The sequence below is a fragment of the Triturus cristatus genome, chromosome 5_1 (genome assembly GCF_964204655.1).
Source record: "Triturus cristatus chromosome 5_1, aTriCri1.1, whole genome shotgun sequence".
Taxonomy (NCBI): Eukaryota; Metazoa; Chordata; class Amphibia; order Caudata; family Salamandridae; genus Triturus; species Triturus cristatus.
The window spans coordinates 646,546,467-646,561,828 of NC_140587.1; the positions used below are offsets into that span (position 1 = coordinate 646,546,467).

Consider the following 15,362-nt stretch of genomic DNA (forward strand, 5'->3'; position numbering starts at 1 on the left):
TATTAGTTGTTGGGTGGCAATAAAAGAAAGCTCAGACAAGAAGCAAAATACAGGTTGGCTAGCACACAATGTGAACCACAGAAATGTGATTTGCATGATGAAGCCACGTCCTTCCCTATGTATCCCCATCCCCACACCTTTTTCGTCCCACTTAAAGCCCTGAGTGGAACTACAAACCCCAAAATGCATCTTGGTATTGGAAAATAATCCCAGACTGACTGAATACGTTAATGTTAGAGATGCCGGGATAACAGGACGTGGCTATCTATCCTTATTGTGGCCACTACATGTGAACCCCAGAATTCAAAGCGCATGTTCCTGGTGGCATGTCTGAGTGAAGTGTAGGGACTTTTTCTGCAACAAAGTGACCCTCGAGCGTGATTGACTACACTGCCAGGAAAGGCTGTTTACATCAGGCTCAACGTTGACGTTGCCAAAGCAAGGTTAGAAAAGCGACACGTGAGAGTCGCAGCAGACTATAGGCTCAGTGGGTTTGAGGGCCTGCAGGTGCGCAACAACCTTACTGTGTGAAGGTACACGCGTAGGGCTGGGGCCGAATGGCTAACGATAGTATGTATATCTTAACTATTGTGGGGTTGTATCCATCACAGCCCAGTTCCGGTTCCGCGCCTCTTTGTGCTCCACGTGAGAATTTTTTGTATGTGACACTCGGGAAGCTGCAGAGACGGAGTCCGCGGCGTGGGCGGGGCGAAGGAGGGTAGACGGTTAATATGGCGTAGGTGGGAGCGAAAAAAGGTAACGGCCACCCCCGTTTGTTTACCTTTAGAGGACTGATGGATCAGGGCGAGGTGCCCAGCAGCCCCTTTGGGGGCGATGGCGAGGTGTCAACGATGTTCGTCTACCCTGAACAGGTGCCGCAGCAGAACACCCCGGGCAGCCGCCCAAAGGAAAACGTGAGCATACGCACTTTTCATTAATTTTCTACAAAAATGCCAGTAGTATTTTGCTATTCGCTGTAGCATGCATCGAACATTCCATGTACATCGGTGTACCCTGCCAGGGACTCTGGGCTCTTAAATTACCCAACCTTTCTTCTACCAGTACTTCTGATTTTATCATTTGCTAAACCAGACTACGACTCCCAAAATGCAAGTGAAAATCCTCTCATGGATGGGCTGTTTGGAAAACTCGAGAGCAAGTGATACGTTGAAGCTGTCCGTCTGGACCCTAACTAACACACGGAGTATGTAGGCAGGTTTTTCACATGTGTACTAACATTCTTGTATGTTAAATCTACTTGTGTACTGCCCCTTTAGCAAAAACTCCTGGAAATAGAATTGTACCCAAATATTTAAGTACTGTAGTAATAAATTATTCTGCCCTGGTGTGTATTTCTGAACCTCTTTCTGAGGAAATGGGACTTCCAACAGACAATGACACGTGGTTCCTCTAGAACACTTACAATTTAAGGGTAATCCAGGTGCGAATCTGGGGGCATATTATCAAGGTCCGGCGTTAAAATTATCGCCGCTTTATCGGCAGAAAACTGCCGATAAAGCTGCGATAATGGGCTTGATAATATGCCGCAGAAAATTCCCATAGAAGCCCATGTTCTGGTGTCAACATGGGCTTCTATAGGAATTCTCACGGGCATATTATCAAGCCCATTATCGCCGCTTTAGCAGCAGTTTTCTGCCGATAAAGCGGCGATAATTTTAACGCCGGACCTTGATAATAATATGCCCCCCTAGACTCGAACTTCGGGGCGAGCGGGCTAACCGGTCCGCGAATGGAGGTGGGGTTAACACTTCAAGAAATGGGGTGGAGCTATCCTTAGATCCAATACAAGAAAGAAGAGTGTTAAATTTTTAAACATTGTTTAAACCCAATATGATCACAACGAACATGTTTCAACGGATTTGACAATGTTTCTAGGCTGCTTATATTGATATTTAAAAAGGAGAATTAGTGATTTAACAAATAAAAAGCAGATTCTGCAGATTTCAGTACAGCGCACTTTAGAAACAGTTTTCGCATAGTTATTTCAACCGAGAATCCTTTTTGCCAATTCTTCAAAAATTCCTTCTGGGAAATAACACTGAGGCCATAAAATATTTTGAATTCAGCCTTCAAAAAGACACTTCTGTTCAAACTTTTTTCTCCTTGTACAGCAATTAGGAGTGCACTTTTTTTTTTTTTACATCCTTGTGCGGGCTCCCAAATATTGGCGAATGATTAGGTTATAAATAATGCCAAGTGTGCCTGTCAAGGATTCAGCCTAGTCCTGTTTAAAATATTCATCCTGTGAAAAAGTAATCTCAGCAGAAATGGGTCAAGCAAAACAAACTGGTCAACTACAAGTGATAAACACCAGTGTCGTCCTTGTTAATTTAGTCCTTTGCAGTTTACAGAGGTTAGATGGAAGGTGGATTACAGTATGGAACAGAGTAAGAAAAGAAGTGTTGCACCACGTCGGTTCTGTGTGGCCGGCCGTAAGATCATAGAGGTACTAACTGGGAAATGCTTATGTTGTGTATTATTAATGACTAATGTGCACTCTGGGAGTCCAAGGGGGTCGTGGCAAACATTTCAGCTTTTTTGGGGGAGGGAGGGATCCCTCTGGGCTCCCCACAGGGTCTAGGGGGCAGAATATTCCCACCCTGCCCCCTTATATTATTATTTCTTTAAAATTCAGGACAGGGGACCAAGTCCCAGAGCCCTGTAATGGCTGCCTGCTACATTAGTCTCATGTTGCTATAAGCCAATCAGAGCATTTGCTCCAGAGTCTGACTCCTGTGGGAGCGAATTGGCCCAAGAGTAAGAAAGCTCCCTGGGCCAACCTGTAAGCTCTATTTTTGAACTGGCGCTCTCGTGAGACTCTCGCGATGTCCCTCTGACCCAACCATCCAGATATAGAAATATTTTTCAAGCTTTAGTTCTCAAAAACTAGTGAACGGATTTACACAAAATCTCAAAAAGTTAGCTTTCTGGGTCAAGATGTAGCTTCCTTCCAAGTATGGTGTAATTCCCTTCCGAAGTTTTTGCGAGTGCTCTGTGTAAAAAAAAAAAAAAAAAAAAAAAAATATGTGAAAAATGCATGGGGATTTTGCATTTTAGGACCCACCCTGTTAGAATCCGGGTTCTCTGGTTGGCACAGGTAGGTACTTGTGACAAGCAGGGAACCTTTCCTCTAGTCAGGGAAAGGGGTTACACTACTAAAACAACCCCTGCTCACCCTCTAGGTAGCTTGGCACGAGCAGACAAGGCTTAGCTCAGAGCGTTATAGGTTAAGCAGTTGTGAACACATACAGTAACCAAGTGACAACACTACAAATGGACACCACACCGGTATTTATATTAAAAATAAGGATTCTTTTATATAGGATTATCACAAGACCATTAAACGATTAAAAATACACAATACGGTTGCTTAGCTGGTAGAAGATTGCTTAGTTTCTCTTAAGTTCTTAAATGCGACACTTTAAGTCAATGTACCTTAGATGCGACACGCAGGGCAACAAAAGTGTTGCAGCGATGCAGATGCGTTGAAGTTCTTGGTGCAAAAGAAATAAAGATGGGATCTTCCAGATGCGTTACGCTTCTCCGATGTTGCGAGAAGACTCGACTCGATGCATCAGCTACAGCGGCGTCACCCTTGACGAGATGCCACGACAGTGGCCTTGGCAGCGTCACTCTTCTCTGATGTTGCGAGATGCTTCCGCTCGATGCGATGCTGCAGCGGCGACACCCCTACTGCGAGATGCGACGACAGCGGCTCCAACGGCTGCACGCTTCTCCGTGGATGCAAGGCGCTTTTCTGGATGCGGTGCAATGCGACCACTACGATGGCCGCGATGGCGACACGCTTCCTCCTCGATGCGAGACTCTTCTCTCGATGCGGTGCAATGCAACAGCTATGATGGCGACACGCTTCTTCGGCGTTGCGAGACACTTCCGGAATGATGCAAGACGCTTCCGCGCGATGCGATGCTGCAGCGGAGACACTCTCTGCGAGATGCGACGGCAACAGCTCCGGCGGCACGCTTCTCTTCCTTGCGTTGCGCTTCCAGCTCCTTGCGACACACAGTCCCTCAGAAGGCCCAACAACAGCAGCAGGCAGTTCCAAAAGATGCTGGGGGTGAAGTCCACTGGTCCTGGAACTTTGTTCAGGGGGCAAGCTCAGTTCAAGCCCTTGGAGATCTTTTTAAAGCACAAATTGAAGCAAAGTCTTTAGTAGTCTTTCTCCTCTCCTTCAGCAGCAAGGCAACCACTGCAGTCCAATCCCCCCCCCCCCCCCAGGTCAGGGACAGTACTCCTTCTACAGCTTTCCCAGTTCCTTCTCCTCTGGCAGAGGTTCTTCTTGTTTCAGCAGGATCTGATTTCTTGGGAGCAGGGTCCCAATACTTATACCCCTAATTCCTTTGTTCCTCTGGGGTTGAGGGGCCTTTGCCCAGTCCAAACCAGTTCTAGAGCACTCTGTTGACATGACTCTGCCTTTCTATTCAGGGTGCAGGGCAGAGACATCAGCCGCTCCGCAGGAGGTGGAGCCAGCATTGTGGTAGCAGAGCACAACCCTATTCAGAGCCCAGGTGTACTCCTCCCACCCATCTGACTGCCAATCTTCCTATTCACCACCAGGCTACCTAGCCCTGCCCCTCTGGGTTTCCCCAGCCCTGTCACTCACACAACCAGACAGGCAGATACACATCACAGCAGAGGCGGGCTGAAATGGTCAGGCAAGCAAATGCCAACTTTCTAAAAGTGGTATTTGCAAACACAGAATATTAAAATAAACTTTACTAAAATATGTATTTTATTATTCTGAGTTCAGGCATACTAAACTCAAATTTCTACCATGTGCCCTGGGTCTGTTAGGATCATAGAATGTAACAATTGTAGCAGCCCATTCTGGCCTATGGAGAACAGGTAGCCTTACAATAGTGAAAAACGAAAATGGCTGTAATTCACTATTAGGACATGCCACACACATCAGGGCTTGTCCTACCTTATGCTTACAATGCACCCTGCCCTTGGGCCTACCATAGGGGTGACTGATATGAAGTTAAGGGAAGGTTTAGGGACTGGCAAGTGTGTGCACTTACCCAGTCAGCATGACAGTACCAGACTGCACGCAGGCTCTGCAATGGCAGACCTTAGATACATTTTACCAGGCCGCTTCTGTGGGTGGCACAACCAGTGCTGCAAGCCCACCAGCAGCATTTGTATTTACAAGCCCTGGGCACTCCTGGTGCACTTTACTGGGGTCTGACAGTAAAGCAAATAATCCAATCATGGAATCCAACCAACATATACATTTTAAATAGGGAGCACTTGCACTGTGGCACTGGTTGGCAGTGACACAGTGCTCTGAGCAGCTAACACCAGTAAAACACATGAGGCACAGCGACAAAAAAGTGGAAGGGAGACTCACGCCAAGGTGCCAGGTCTAACACACCCAATTTCTTTCCCCTGCTGGATCGATTCCCCCCGAAACATTCCATGCATAAACTAGACAAACAAGCACTTTTTTGGAAAGTTTTGCGAAGATTTGCAAATCCAAAAAGGTATTTCCTATGGAAAAACTGAACTAACTATAACTATCCAGTGGCGACCCACATTTTATTCTATGTATTTACATATCAATACAGATGAGCTTCTTTAGGCAGGGCTATCAAGAGGTTTAGAATGTGGGATTTTTGCATATTGACTTTAAACCTGGACACGTCCCCAAAAGCCTGGAGCTCTGCGACAAGGGTGGGGAGGGAGGACACTGGATTCGCGATGGCTTTAGTCACATTGTCAGTATAAAGGTTAATGAGCTGGTGGTCTCCGCCAAAAGGTATATCCTAGATTGCTGGGTTGGGCTTTACTCTTTTTGCTAGGGTTTCCATGTATAAAGTGAATAGGAGGGGAGAGAGGGGACACCCCCGCCGAGATCCCCTTTGAATGCAAAAAGGTTGGGCATCAATGAGGGTCAGTGGAGTATTATTCAGAGGGGCACTGCAGGTGCAGCAGACCCATCTACAGAACTGTCTCCGAGACCAAGTCGTTTCAGGGTTTCAAACAAGTATGGCCAGTGGACTGTGTCAAACGCTTTTTTGGTATCGATAGAGAGCCTCTTTCTGGGATTTGTGGATCTTGTCTATTTAGTGTCTTATCAGTTTGGTGTTGTCTCCACACTTGTGGGAAGGCAAAAAGCCTGCTTGGTCCATGTCGACCAAGCCAGGCATGAGAGGGTTGAGGCGATGGGCCAGAATACTGATGAACAGTTAGGCAGCCATGTTCAGAAGAGAAATGGCTATGTAGGACCCGCAGATGGCAGGGCCTTTGCTGGGCTTTGGAATAACAGAGATTGAGGCTTTGTGCATAGTATCTGTGAGGGAGCCAGTGGCGACAAAGGAGTTAAAAAGGTGTGTAAGCAGTGGGGGTAGGTCCTGACAAAATACTTTGCAAAATTGTGGGGAAAAGCCATCAAGCCCGGGGAATTTCCTCAGTTTTAGATGGGCAATGGAAGAGACTACCTCCTCGATCTGAATGGACTTTTCCAGCTTTTCAGAATTGCAATGTTAGAGGGGAGTAAGTGAGATTGCCTGAAGGTAATCCGAAGGGTGGGGGGGTGTAGCCAAGATGGCAACTGCTATAGACGTGTGAATCGGAGCTCCGTACTGGGCCGGACAACTATCCTTCTTTCATCACCTGCATCCCTACCACCCTCAGTTTATGCAGCAACCAGCGTGCTGCACCTGACCCATGGGGGTATTGCCAGACACAGTCATCGGTGGGGCTGAATCGTCCATCCAGCTCGTTGTTGGCCACGCGACCTGCCTCATGGCGGCGGCCCTGTTCAATGAGCTGTGAGCTGTGAGCTGTGAGCTGTCAGTCAAGTGGCCAGCATTTTACAAAGACTTTCATGTTGATCATCATGAGGGATCTGTATGCTGCTGAGTTGGCCTCGTGCCCACCTGGTCTCAGGAGCATGCATATTTTCCTCTCTTATAGTCTGCGTCTGCGGCAGACTACCTCCAGGAGATTTTGTGTCTCTGTCCACAAAAATGCCTGGTGAAATTTGGGTGGGAAGCCATCACTCCCCGGTGCTTTTGACTGCGGGAGCACACCTAGTGCTGTACTGAGCTCCTCCAGATCGAGTGGGGGCATCAATAGCTTCTGTCAAGAATGTACTAGGACTGACACTGTCATGTCCCTCCAAAACAGGGGTGTATCACTGTGCGTCTATGTTCGGGTTTGCAGTGTATACTTGCAGCATGTGTTGAAATATTTTCTTTATGTCTGCCCTGGCCGTGACCCTGCTTCCCGTGGGCATTGTAAAGTGTGCCACAAGTGGAAGGGCATACTATCTGCGAAGGATTGAGGCTGAGAGCTTACCCAACTAGTCTCCCTCCCGATTCAGCCTCTGCTGGTTCTGCTTCAGGGTATATTTATCTAGCCGCTCCAAGTCTTCGATACGCCGGCGGACCAAATGCTCCTTCCTACACGAGTCACAGCTTGCCGGTGCTTCCGCCTGTACTTTAGCCAATCCGACTTCTTCCCGTAGGAGTTCCGACTGTTGCTGTGGGCGTACTCTGCATGTGAGACCCAGGTAAGTGCTCCTCAGGACCGCTTTAAGGTTCTCCTACTTTGTGGACCTACAAGCAGTAGAGGCCCAGTTGGACTCCAAGTAGCCAGTAAGTGAGTTTTGTAATGCCTTGCATTCCACAGGGTCCTCCATAATGTCTGCTGGCATTCTCCATGATCTAGAGCCTCACGTAGTGCCCCCACCCTCCTGACTACCTTTCAACTAACAGGAGAGTGGTCTGATGGAAATTGTGCTAAATAAGTGATCCAGACATCTTCCAAATGTGGCAATCCAGCAATCTGAGCTCTGCCTAGTGTACTGTGGGTGTTGCGCGTTAAGGAGTGACAAGTACAATCTGTCTGAGTGGGTTGAGACAGCCACCACACATCCTGCAACCCAATGTTGTGAATTACCCTTTGGAGTGCTGCCATCATATTAGGTTTGGTACCCACTCACGGGGGTGTCCTGTCCAGAGTGGGTTCCAATATGCAATTAAAGTCCCCCATCTATAATAGAGGTGAGTCCATGTCTTGCTTCGGCAAATCCTGCATATTGTAAAAGAACATTGGGTCATCATTATAAGGGGCATACTTATCCAATATAGTCTGGACCAGACAGTCTAGGGTACCCTGTAGCAAGACATACCCCCCCCCCCACATCAGTCTCAGAGTAGGTGAGGGAGAACGGGACCCCCGGAGCGACCCTTAACAGTGGGCCCCTAGCATAAGTTGAGTAGGTGGAATTAAAGATTTGACCCTACCATTCCTTCACCAGTCGTGATGCCCCTGCATCACCCAGATGCGTTTCTTGCAGACCAGCAATGTCAATTTTGTGGCGTATGAGGAAAGGGAGTACTCTGTATCTCTTGACATAGGTGACCAAACCCCTGAATTCAAGATAAGAGCTCTAAAGTTGCCTTGCATCATCATCTAAAAAAGTAGGAATATGTCGCCTCCACCCTGCCACCCATTCCCTCCTTATCTTGTTTTGAACAATACAAAATGAAGAACAAAACAGAGAAAACACCCAACACCCACCCATGGGCAGTAATAGTGTAACCATTCAGCTACCAATGCCCACCCAACGCTTGTACCAGGACGAGCACAGCTACCCAGCCTATCCAACAGGGACCAGCTAACACACATAACCAGCAAGCAACTCCGCCAGCCAGGAATATTTACATGTGTCACTAGTAGTGTCTCGTGTGCAACCTACATGCCAAGTAGAGGTGAAGTGCCCCCACTGGAATGCAAATCATTATTTAGCGCCTTGACACCATTTGGCATTTGTTGTGCTTTAAAAGTATGTCATTCATTCATTCATTCATTCATTCACTCACTCCAATGGCTCGGGTGCTTCAGGATTCCACCACACTTGAGGTCATTGTAGAGTCACGGTGACTACAATCAACCCTTTCACTAGTGTGTGACTCTGACTCCCTCCCTCCTAGCAGACGCCCATCAAGCACACAAGCAGCCTCTGCCACAGGTGCCATCAGCCACCGCATCCATTCAGCCACTACCACTCTCCACTTCCAGACTGGCAAGCATGTTGGGCACAATGACCATCGTGGAGCTCGCGGCTCTAGACCCAGCGCCATCCAACATCGACTGTGTGGAGGTATCGCTCTCCATCTCTGGCCTGTCCACTGTGTTCAAGTGCATGGTTCTATCCTCACTGATAGTCACTCTCTGGTGCGCCAGGGTGGAAGTTTTCAGATCCAATCCTCAAGTTTGGTGTCTACAGGAGTTTCTACAGGGGTGTGTCCCCCAGGATTGATGCTGGCCACTGCCGGGGCGGGACAGTGTAAAAACAACAATTGATGGACAGAATGCAGAACAATGTCATACATTCATCCCAGTACAGAGATCTGGGCCTAAATCCATCGTTTTTTTGCTCCCCATGCCATTCCAGTTTGAACCCAGCCATATGCAAATCAGTCTGACCCTGTGCCTCATGGGAACAGTCCAGCCCGAACTGCCAAGCCATGTCCTCCCTGGACTGGAAACAAGCATCCTAGGACCGGTTTCGGGGTTTCACCCCTCTTCAGCCAGGATAGCTTGATTCCAGTGGCATGGAGAGCACGGGTCTCACGTCTGAGCATACCCGTCCCACTCGGGGTGACAAATGCAAAAACAAAAATTGATGGACAAAATGCAGAACAATGTCATACATTCACCCCAGTACAGAGATCTGGGCCTAAATCCATCGTCACTGCAGCATCATCCCGGAGTCCATATTGCAATTGTACTGTTACCGAAGAGGGGGACCGCCCGCTCACGGGTTGTTTAGAGAATGCAGTCCCTGTCTGGGTATTTAAGAAGTTTGGTGATTATGACCCCGGGCGGAGGTCTGGGCCATGGGGTGCGTGGGGGAGGGGGGCACCAGAGCTCTGTGCACACTATCCACCACAAATAGGTCCGATAGGCCCTGGGACTGCAGCTCAGACCACCCCCAGTCTTTCAGGAAATGTTCGGTGGTTGCCCCCTCTAATTTCCCAGGGAAACCCAGTACTCTGATGTTACTACAACGTGTAGTAAAGTCAATGGGGTACCCTGTGTCCCTCAGAACCTGGGCATTCATAAAGTCATCTACAAACTGTTCTGTCGGGTAAAACACTTGCTTTGAACCTGATCAGTATTTTTCATTAAAAAAACGATGAGTTTAATACATTTCTTTATAGACTTTCGAATGGAACATGCATAGATGAAATTACATTTTTTTTTTTTTATATAAAAACACATTTTTACTCTTTGAGTGATGTAAGGCTGTCCCATTCAATAATCATCAAATGACATCGGTGACATAAGAATAAAGTGCAACAAGGTGACATAAGTGACTAAGTGAAATTATTGGGTGGTCTCCCCTCTATGATTTACTGTGATGATACTCCAACCCTCAAGGTAGTTTCTCTTCGCAGAACTTTTTGTGGTAAGTCCAGGCACTACTGCACATGTTTAAATCTCATCACTGGAGATTTCTTGGACATTGTTTTATGCCTTGAATTCATATCTATACTCTAACACTCACCCCATCGTGGGAGTGTTTAACTTAATTTGGAATCGGCTGTCCTTCTTTGTTGTCTACCCGTCCTGAGGAAGACCCGCCATGACACTCACCCATTTGCTTATACTCCAGGGTCGAAACATGGACGCTCACTTTAGTCTATGTCCCCAGAGTCTTCTGGCCCCAAGATTTAAAAAGTTCTATAGGGGACATCAGATACCATGTGTTAGATTGATTAGGGCAGACTCCCTTTCAGTTGTTTGTGAATGTTGTGTACATATTTGTATGTCTCTTACCACATGTGCTTAATTTCACTTAGTCGCTTATGTCACCTTGTTGCACTTTATTCATTTTTATTCTTATGTCAATGATGTTATTTCATGATTATTGAATTCAACAGCCTTGCATGACTCAGAGGAAAAAAACTGTTTTTGTATCAAAAATTACATTTCATCTATGCATGTTCCATTCGGAAGTCTATAAAGAAATGTCGTCATCATCATAAACAAACTTTATTACGATTATACAGATCATAAAAAGTATACAGCACAGATTGTTTGTTTGTCCTTTAAAAAAGATAGATCAACAATACAATTAAAAGGTATAGGTTAAAAAGAAAATCCATAAAACATTTATACAAATTCAGAATAGAAAGGGCCCCCAAAACATTTGAAAAGGTGCCACATTCAGAAGCAGCCAAATGTATAATAAAAACTACGGTGCTAAGATCTCATATTTACACAGCCATTAGTGGAAAATTACATAAGATTCAGGTCTAGCATCACTTTTCAAGACGCGGTGTCTCCCATACATATTTTCCTGCGCCTTATCCAAATACAGTAGATTGATGAGTGTCAGTACACAAAAAACGTAGGACCTCTAAGTAATGCCCCCGTCCCGCTAGAAAACATAGCGGGACAATCCATTTTTTCCTCCAGGACTGGTAGCTCGGGCAAAAAAAGAGTAGATGGAGTATGGATTGTGCACTACCTTGGCATGCAGGACAAAGATCAACCAAGTCATTACAGCTACACCATTTATGACAAAACAGTTTAGTGGGAAGAGATTTGTAGCAAAACCGCAGAAAGAGTTTCTGTGCCATCGGCAGAACAATTTCGTCGATGGTTGGCTCAAAGAGCAAAGAGCATTTAAATTTAAAAAAGTCTTTGGTCAGGGTGGATTCTGAAACTATAAGATCCTCTTTTAGAATCGATTTCCAAAGCAGTTCTTTCATTTTTGCTCTTGAGGTTCACCTCATGTTTTCCGGGTTTGTCCAAAAGGAATCCATGGCCAACTTTACTAGGGTTTTCCGTAGGGTGGTAAACCAGTTTATTGTTGACGCCTTTGGAAAACTTAGGAGGTCTAACAAAATCTCACTGTAAGACTCAAGCTCTTCTACAGTCCACAACCTAAACCAAAACATTATCAATCAATAGATTGCCTTATGTTTCAATTGCCTGTGCGCCAGATCCATGTACAAAGGTTTCAGTGGGGTGCTAGGGGGAGGTCAACCAAGAATCTTAAACGATTTTCCACAGCTGTTAAAGACAATATATTTCTTGTCACCCACAGCTCTACACCATACAATATACTCCCCAAAACCTTAGTTGTAAATTCTAGTGCAGGTTCAATCTGCCATGACACTGTTTTTCTGTGTATCTTGCTAATATGGTTACAATGTGATGTAACTTGGCCTTCTCCTTGTGTGCGTCCCAGTTTACTGATGGGGATACACAAATCCCTAAATAATCAAAGACGTCAACTTGTTCAAGAGAAGTGCTACCTGCCTGAATGGATCTGCTAGGATATTTTTTCCCTCTTATTAAAAATCATGTACTTGGGGGGTTGTTCTTAAATGAGGAAAAAACTATCATTACAAAACTGTATAAAATCATTTAAAATTTGTTAGAGGCCCTGAGGAGATTTGGAAATTAAAAGGGTGTCATCCGCAAATAACAAGGCAGGGATTCTTCTATTGTTTATTGTTGGGGCATCGCAGCCATCCCTGTCCAAGAAATCAATGACCCCATTAATAAATAAAGTAAAAAGAGTGGGCACCAACACACATCCCTGCCTCACTCCACAGTTTACAGGGAAGGTGTTGGTTACTTCATTATTTGGGCCCCAATTTACGTGGGCTGTATTAGAGGCATGTAATCTGGTTAAGATTTGGAGGCAGGCCCATTTCTTTCAGTACTCTCCACAGCTTTGCCCGGGGCACTGAGTCAAAAGCTGTGGGCAGATAGACAAAGGCCACATATAATTTTCCCCCTTTGACATCCACTTCCTTCCAATAGAGGCAGATGGAAAAAAAAAAAACCTGGTCTAAGGTGCTGACTTTGGGACGAAAGTCTGCTTGGAGATCACTTAAAATATGGTACTCCGTCATCCATTCTTGGAGCCTCCCTAGAACTTGTTCACAAAAGATCTTTTGGAGAGAATCTATTAGGCTTATCGGCCTATGGCTTGATGGATTAGTTTTGTCACCTTACTTGAAGATGGACACAATTTCCGCGACCTGCCACGATGTTGGTTCAGGTCCCCTGGACAGAATCAAGCTTGATAACATGTTTATGTACAAGCCCCAAAGAGAACTATCCTCTTTGTACAGGTCGTTAGGGATTTTATCTGGACCTGGGGCCTGTGATAAAACACAAGATGAGATCGCCCGGTCAGTTTCTGCCATAGAGAAGCTCAAGGGCGCAGAGTCCCCACTCAACCCCTCACCTGGGGACTCCCCTGCCTCATCCCTAACGTTGCCATTGTTGGCATAGAGAGACCCAAAGTAAGCTATCCATTAATCTGGCTGTATGTTATATTCCAACATTGGTTTCTCTCCCTTAAGCCAGTAGGTTACCTCTCTCCAAAAGGATTTTTGATCTTTATCAATTAGTGCTGTGTGTAAAGTTAGCCATAGTGAACTCTCCCACTCCATTTTAGCACTAGTGATAGCCCGCCTATACTTAGCTCTGCATGTCACAATCTCAGAGTGCGCCTTGCGCTTAGCAGCACTAATAAGCTACCCCCGTTGACCTTCTACAGTCCTGATTAAACCAGGAACTTGTAGAATTATGCTTAGTACCAGTACAATGGCTACCACTTCATAAAGCTTTAGCAGGCCGACTAAGCAATTCCCTAATCTCATCAAAAAGGTGATCATGACATAAACATAAGTTCTTTACAGCATCTTTAGTGGGGATTTTAGCTAAGAACTCTATTCGATCCGATGTTTTCTTCTTGACTAAGTCCAGCACTTTCGGATGCTTTTCTACCCAGCCCCACTTAACCGATCGCTGGTTGTTTGTGAGTAAGAGTACTCCCAGGTCACCATGGCTGTTTGGATTTGTCTGTGCATTACCTGACACAAATGGAGAAAGTGTGAGTGCCTTATGATCACTTTCAGGTCTGTTTTCCACTAGCATATCGTCAAGTACAGACCATAGGTTGGGGGTTATTAAACAATAATCTATTCTACTTGTGTGGTTAGGTCTATTATACGTATGGGCCCCATTTGGGTCTGATCTAGTTCTCCCGTTTGCTGCTCGTAAGTTGTGCTGGAGTGTTAATGCAAGCAACTGGCCACCTCTCTTCGTCCATTTGACCTTCGGTAGATTTAGCGGCGGGATTGACCATTCCCTATCCCACTCCTCTGTCAGACGTGGGACGTTAGGGCGAGGGGCTCATCATTTTTTGCATGATCAATACTGCACAGGTTCAAAGCAAGTGTTTTACCCGACAGAACCGTTCGTAGATTGTTACTACAACATGAGCGGCCCTCTGCGTCATCCACCCACTTCCCCCAGCTCTGCAGCCGCAGTGGTCATCTTAGCCATCTGGCGCTTAAGGACTGCTACTTCCCCTTGCTTTATTTGGATTGAGCATAAATCCATAAAAGCATACGAATCAAACAAACATAACTTCCATAAGGTACAACGAATACAAGAGAGAGAATGCATTTCATCAATAAACAGCAAAAATCACCATCTTTACAATAAAGTCATGATTAATCATTAAATAGCTTGGCTATAAAATATATGGTCATATACAAACATCCATCATGAAAGGCTTTCTAAAAGCAAATAAGAAGTGTCCAAGACACAATACCAATATCCCCAGGCCCTCCACCAAGTCAACTTTATAATAACTCTTATTGGGCACTGCTGTCATAAAAAAGAACCCATCGGTAGGGTACACAAAGTAAAAAAAAACTAATATTCAATCTAACTTTGTCTCCAATTTCAAATTAAAACCGCCAAAGCACCTCCGCTTTCAGAGGGGCAGTCTCAATGCTCCTGGCCAAAATCAGACCACACTTAAATAAACTACAGGGGACTGCAACATCTGCAAGTAAATCAGGGCGGGTTTGACCTGTAAAAACCCTGTCCCTCTGAGTAATGGTAAAATATAGTGCTGCCTCAGGGTGCTATAATGATTGCAAAAAAAGATAAATTGAGTTGTGTAATGCATTGAAAACTTGTCACACAAACACTTGACTTTCCCAATTATGGGGCCCCGTGGCTCTGCTTAAAGCCAATGACAAAGATTTAATCTAATACGTGTTAAGAAAAAGTCATGATAGGGTGAGGACACAACACGCAGATAGGGCTCCATACTTGGGGCAGTTTTCAAAGGAATGCACACCCTCGTGGTACATTTGTGCAGTTTCCTTTTTTCTCTTTCAAGTTTTATTCTTGCATGAAATGATTTTGAATCCAGGGCTATGCTTTTTTCTTGATTTGTTCAGGCGCCCCAGAAAGGGCTGCACATCCCAACTTTTCCAAGGAGACTTGCAATTCTGTGATGTTGGATTCTGTGGTCGTGA

General features: G+C 45.6%; 1 protein-coding gene across 2 annotated transcripts in view; it reads left to right on the forward strand.

The window, feature by feature from the left end:
• Positions 1-487: 487 nt before the first annotated feature.
• The window catches only part of LOC146831328 (kinesin-like protein KIF20A), a 445,700-nt gene continuing 430,825 nt past the window's right edge, over positions 488-15,362 (forward strand). Inside the window, exons 1-2 of one of the 2 annotated variants that reach the window (XM_085605605.1) lie at positions 488-533; positions 788-914. In XM_085605605.1, coding sequence (XP_085461731.1) covers positions 795-914 — 120 coding nt within the window. In that variant the 5' untranslated portion in view covers positions 488-533; positions 788-794. Of the gene's footprint in view, positions 534-604; positions 915-15,362 lie in introns of those variants that run through there. The other variant, XM_085605604.1, reaches the window with a different exon arrangement.